Here is a 6,000-nt window from a genome sequence, read left to right as displayed (position 1 = left end):
CTTTTGCTATATGTCAACTAGGTAACCAACTGCACGTGAACACCAAATTCCCAAAGTCCAAAAATCGCCGTCAGAGGGCGTTTTCTGAAGGCGACTGGGGCCTGTCGCACAAAAACGTACAAAACGATTCCATTTGCGCTCGAGTCAATTCTATCTTGGGATCTAACTCATAGCTGCGAGCAATCGAGCCCTGACACAATGAGCATCCAAGACCTGGCGCAGACTCACTGCAATACTATGCAACATGCCACACAACAGCTTGAGCATCCAAGGCTCGATACTACCTCACCGCAGGAGGAACGGACTGCTCGTCCTGCCGTGCGACGCGCAAGGCGGGGTGCCAGGGGACGGGGTCCCGGCAAACGCCTCAGCATGAGAGATGCTTTCGTTGACGGAAGCACCCTGCTTCGAGAAGCGGCCAGGCTTGCGAGATTCGACGGCATGTCTCTGGACTTGTGCTTTTGGGACACGGGCTGCTCGTCATGGGTTGGTGTGGAGCCTCGACCTTCTGGCGTGATAAGCCGCAGTATTAGAGAGGTACGTTTTGGTGGTGGCCGCTTTACCCAACACTACCCGATAACTGACTATGTCCTAAAGTTCGAGGATGGGAGAGCGAGATTCCAAAAATCGTTGCGCTCTCTACATAATAGATTGGCCAAATACGTCGAAGCATATGGTGTCCCTTGTCGTTTCAAATGTTTCGACCCTTTCAAGGAACAATGGCTTGTCACTATCGGGGCGCCTGCCGGCTGGCTCATGGATTCTCAGGATTGGAAACGCGCAGTGAGTATAGACCTGAAGTAAAACATCAAACCTCACAACTGCTTACGAAACCTGAATAGTGTGAAAGTCGCTTGCCCTATGAAGCAAGATGGGAAGTGCGACGCGATCGGGAGGTGGCCGATCCAATCTCGACTAGTTCTCAAGGTGTAGCGAGGAAGGGAGAGAGGGAGGGAGAGAGGGAGGGAGAGAGGGAGGGAGAGAGGGAGGGAGAGAGGGAGGGAGAGAGGGAGGGAGAGAGGAAGGGAGAGAGAGGAAGGGAGAGAGAGAAGGAAGAAACACCACTAATCTTGACGGGTGATTCGACGAGCAGATCTATGTGATGGTTCGGACACCTTTGAGTCTAGCTTTTAGACTGTACCTACAACTGCCAACAACACATCTCACCAACACATGTAATTGGCCGACATCGTGTACAATCACCAATAAGCTGGTGCGTTGTCAACCAAAACATATTTTCGCATCTTCTTTACAGTAGAAGAACGAATATTGACAAGCAAGCAATCGTGATCCGAATAAATACTACATGTGTAGACGTACGGTAGAGACAGGGAGTATGAATACGATGTGACAACAGCCTTTCCTGTCTGTGTCAGGATCGAGAGCGTGTTTGGATCAATGCCCTTACCACAGAGATGTACCGCTCGATCGGGCTGCTGCGCATCCCATCGTACCAAGACAACTTAACTCGGACGCATCTATGGACGGGGACCAACTTCTACGGGTGCTTGCCAGAGATACCCTGTTCTAAGAATAACATAAATTTCGGCCAATTTTGTCTACACTCTTTTCTTCCGATATTACGGGAGTCCTGTGGGCTTATGGCCTAAAGTATGCGAGAGTAGTTCCTCTCGATATCGATGACCGAGATCCAATTTTGAACAGCTTCAATAACCACCGTACATCTGGTTCGGCGTACGTGAATGGTGACGCGACAGCTGTGCGTATAGGTGTATAAGAAGAAGTCAAGGCAACTCAATGGCATAAATTCGAATATAGGAAGAATAAGCCTATACAAGAACCACACGTCCATCTCACCTGTCGACAAACAAACGAACCAAGCCATGCCATCGCTTGACCAAGAAGAGATGACGTGCGCCACAGGTCATCAAGACTTTGGTCATCACCAAGCGCCCAACCATCAACGAACATCAGTTATCAAATGCGATATTCTCATCATAGGTGCTGGCGCTGCCGGCTTAGCAGCGGCCGCGGCGGCGCATGATCCGGGGCTCAGAGTCATCCTCGCCGAGAAGGAAGATCACGTTGGCGGCACGACTTTCAGGTCCGGTGGCTGCATGTGGATGCCCAACAATTTCCTCATGCAGGGAACTGGCATCGAAGATAGCAAAGAACAAGCCGCCCGCTACATCAATGCTGTGGCGAAACTTACATGCTCAAGTCTTGAGGAACAAGCCTTCCATGGGCGCCTACGTGATGAGCGTCTCGACGCATTTTTGACGCAGGGACCCGAGATGATGAAATACTTCAGAGACCAAGGCTTCCGATGGATGGCCAAACCATCCCAGTTTCCAGACTATCACCCGCACATCGAAGGTGCGGTCCACCATGGTCGCACCTTGGACCCCGCGGTTTTTGATGCGGCAAGCCTAGGTCACTACCAGAAATACCTTCCAAAACCAGATGGCGCACCCGTGATCCCCCGATTCGAGGACTTTCGAGTCTTGACAAGGCTGCGTTCCTCGGGGCAGTGTCGTGCAGAAGTTTCGGCTCTTCCAAAGGGAATGTCGAGGCCTGTGTCGATGGGTCGATCGCTGATCGCTCAGCTCCTCAAGGTGTGCAAGGAACACGACAATGTGGAAATCTGGACTGGATGGGAGCTGAGTGAGCTCTTGCTATCTGGACGTGATGGTGGTGTAATAGGAGCAAGGGTTCAACGCAGAGGCAGTGACGAACTTGTCGACATCCACGCATCGCTGGGTGTGATCTTAACCACAGGAGGTTTCTCTCAGAACCAGGAGATGAGGGATGCATACCTTACGGGTACAGCCACGAGCGAAGCAACTTCAGGTATGCCGACCAAGGCGGAATGGAGCCTTGCATCTGACGGAGACGCCGGTATCGCGCTGCGAGCCGGCCAAAGGATCGGTGCTGGTAGCGCACAGCTCGGCCAAGTCTGGGGCATCCCCACCATGGTCGATCCTAGGACAGGGAAAGTGACGGAGGCCATGTTTGCCATATCCAAGCCGTTCTCTATAGTAGTCGATGGCTGTGGCCGCCGCTTCTTCTCCGAGTCTCAGCCCTACGGTGAGGCCGTTAGGTCCATGTATGAGAGAGCGAATGAGGACGTAGAAGCGGCCACCTTCTGGCTTGTCTTTGATCGGAGATATAAAAGAAGATATCCCATTGGGAGCCTCAAGAGCACCTGGCAGATTGACCAGGCTGTCGAACAAGGCTTGCTCTTGCGCTCGGATACTATTGACGGCCTAGCTGAGCAGATGCATGTGTCGAGCCGCAATCTGCAGACGACGGTGGACGAGTGGAATGAAATGTGTGATCAAGGTCGAGATGGGTATTTTCATAGGGGCGAGGACAAGTACCAGCAGTTCATCGGTGATCCAACTGTGGTGCCGAACCCATGCATGGGCCCTGTCAAGGAAAGCCCCTTTTATGGCATCAGAATCTTTCCCGGTGATGCTGGCACGAGAGGCGGTCCTCAGACTGACCAGTTCGCAAGAGTACTGAGGGCAGATGGGAGCGTGATCTCCGGTTTGTTTGCTGGAGGTAACGCATCAGTTGCGCTACTTGGAACTCAGGGCGCGGGAACGACACTCGCTCCTGCGATGACTGAGGGTTTTATCGCGGTGAAATATATGCAGCATCTAGCTCGTGGCAGCGGCGTAATCGTCGAGGATCGGTAAAAAGAGGCAGTCCAAGAAAGTGTGTCTGGTGACATAGCCAACATCGCCTGTATGCTCTGCCGCAGCCGGTTCAGTTATAGCGATAGATACCACGAATGTACGAAGAGGAAGTGGCAGAATTTGATATCGGGTGTGAGGCGATACGGCGGTGTATATTACTCGGTAAATGAGTGAAGACTTGACCACAGGCCTTCTATCTGTACGACGTACTCCGCAACCTACGTCGTGATGGTTGCAGTTGTCCTTGTTGTATCCCATGGACGTGAAACCACCAAGGCACTCTTGATCAAACTCTGTCCACCCGAAACGCTTGCAGCTTTTTGCGTCACAATGACGGAAGGGGATTGTCATCGCTTACACGGCCGGTCTCATTGTTTCTTGTTTAATGCATGGTTTAGTCGCAGCCAACCCTTTTCCTCTTGAATGTGAACACTTGGCAGCGCGCCACACTAGGCCCCAAAATTCTCTACTTGGTAAAAGAAATTTGCGACATTTTTATATTTAATGGAACATTAATGGGAGTAGTTCGTACTCTAGCATTGCTATAAATATGTACATATCTTGAACAAGACAGCCGAGTCATGCAATGAATTCCTGTTACGTCGCAACTCAAAATGTCTTATAACGGTCTAAGTACGCAACAATGAGTAGAGATGGTCCCAAATACATGCCCTCGGCGAGATCACAAATAACTGGGTTGAGCTCATCGGTAGTTTGAGCTTCTTGAGAGATAGTTTAGCACTGCATAATGTGAGAGAGGGAATCGAAACCTAGGTAGTCACAGTAAATAGCAGGATCCAGAAATATGAGATAAAAAAGGTATAGAGGTGGGTTTTGAAGTTCTGTACCGACGAAACAGAGAGAGAAAATCGAAAAGAGGAATTACGGTATTGAACGCAGAAAGGATGTGTTGTGTAGCCCCGTTTCCGTCACATAAGTAAGCCCCAAGCTATTTGTATCTTAGTTGATATATGCTCAGGCACACAATATGGTCCATGTCAGGATAATACAATTCAACCCGTTCTGCAGCAACTACTTGTCCTACTACTACTTCCCATAGACTATAGCGCCAGCTAAGCCATGCAGTTTGTAGAAACAAGCCGTCAAATTTCCTCAAGGCATTGACTCACACCAATAACATAGGTACTTGCTCGGGAAACCAGAGATCCTGTATCTGTCCATAAACGATTATCTTGAAACATGCAAGTATCCATGTTTACAAGCAAGTCTGGACTTTTCATAAACTCGCGACAAACCGCCGTTCTATCGTCAATGACCGGTTTTATTTAACCGTAGAACCAATAGAGAGCGGTGTAAGAGGTGCTGTCGTGCCCTTGGCCTTGCAACCGTGAGAAGCACCACCTGCGGTCAAGACGCGGTAGACTAGGGAGACGCCCTGGCTGCCACCAGCATCCCCCAGGTAGAGCCAATCAACAGCGCCGGTACCTTCAGGGCCAGCGGGAGCAGAAGCGGGAGCCTTGATACCGTCTATCTTCTTAGCAATGAGGAGCTGGTTGGCCTTGTCGAGGTCGAAAGTGGGGACACCAGCAGCGTTAAAGAAGTGGCGACCAAGGTAGGGGATGCTTTTGCGGAGACCCTCAACCTTGAGAGGTTGTTTCTTGGGGAAAGGACTGGTGAGCGAGGCACCACCGTCATCATTGCGATTCAGAGGGACTTTTCTGGTATTAAGAACATCAGAAGGGAGAGAAGCCCATTGCTTGGCTTTTAAAGACGAATGAGCTTGACCTGGATAGAGGCAGGTAACGTCGTAGAGAACAGCCAAAGCACCGATAGCTGCAGGGGTAGCACCAGCCTCAGCGCAGCTATAATTCTGAATACCAAACCCAAGGGCAATGTGCTTCAGAGTTACATCTCGAGGAGGAGCGGGGAGTTCGGAAGCTGTTGGTCGTGTTGGTGAGATACAAGACGTTACATAAGGTTAAGGGTGGATCAGGACTTACGACCGCCATTAACAGGAAGCACAGGTACAGGCTTTCCATATTCACAGCTAGAACTTCGGCCATGATATTCAACAGGTGAGGCTAGAGCCAAAGCAGCTGAAGTAAAGATGAGAAGAGAGCTAGCGAGCATAGTGAAGGCGGCGAGGTGCGATGTGATATTTGAATGCAACTTTGGGAGACGTCAAACATATGACAACATATAAAGGGAAGCGAAAAAGGAAAAGAGGAAAATACAATGTTACAATGTTTATCAATTTTGTAGATCACCAATAAGTTGAAGAAACAGACGATACTATGGGAAAATTGCAGAAGTGGACTACAAGAGAGCAGGCTTATATACAGGCCTCGGCAATAACAGATACCGCGCGACAAACTGT

The 6,000-nt window shown here is 50.2% G+C and overlaps 3 protein-coding genes across 3 annotated transcripts; 2 read left to right on the top strand and 1 right to left on the bottom strand.

Annotated features, from left to right (window-relative positions):
• Positions 1-198: 198 nt before the first annotated feature.
• Positions 199-1,103, top strand: FOXG_21775 (uncharacterized protein; the record flags this gene model as incomplete). The annotated part of the gene is made up of 3 exons (XM_018402133.1): positions 199-537; positions 598-783; positions 843-1,103. The coding sequence occupies 3 exons, from the start codon at positions 199-201 to the stop codon at positions 1,101-1,103; spliced, it is 786 nt and encodes a 261-aa protein (XP_018254778.1).
• Positions 1,104-1,454: 351 nt separating this feature from the next.
• FOXG_14819 (uncharacterized protein) lies at positions 1,455-4,746 on the top strand. Its single transcript, XM_018394878.1, has one exon. It carries the CDS (start codon positions 1,845-1,847, stop codon positions 3,660-3,662), a length of 1,818 nt encoding a protein of 605 aa, XP_018254777.1. The 5' UTR covers positions 1,455-1,844; the 3' UTR covers positions 3,663-4,746.
• A 198-nt stretch (positions 4,747-4,944) lies between these two features.
• Positions 4,945-5,753, bottom strand: FOXG_14818 (uncharacterized protein; the record flags this gene model as incomplete). Its single annotated transcript, XM_018394877.1, has 2 exons — positions 4,945-5,561; positions 5,624-5,753. 2 exons carry the CDS (start codon positions 5,751-5,753, stop codon positions 4,945-4,947), a joined length of 747 nt encoding a protein of 248 aa, XP_018254776.1.
• Positions 5,754-6,000: the final 247 nt, after the last annotated feature.

This window comes from Fusarium oxysporum, chromosome 3 (genome assembly GCF_000149955.1).
Source record: "Fusarium oxysporum f. sp. lycopersici 4287 chromosome 3, whole genome shotgun sequence".
Classification (NCBI taxonomy): Eukaryota; Fungi; Ascomycota; class Sordariomycetes; order Hypocreales; family Nectriaceae; genus Fusarium; species Fusarium oxysporum.
Note: the sequence above shows the minus strand (reverse complement) of the source record. Positions and strands in the feature narration are given on the sequence as shown.

Bases quoted from the DNA above. Each gene is read 5' to 3' on its own strand.
- FOXG_14819 (XM_018394878.1), top strand. From the start codon at position 1,845: ATGCCATCGCTTGACCAAGAAGAGATGACGTGCGCCACAGGTCATCAA.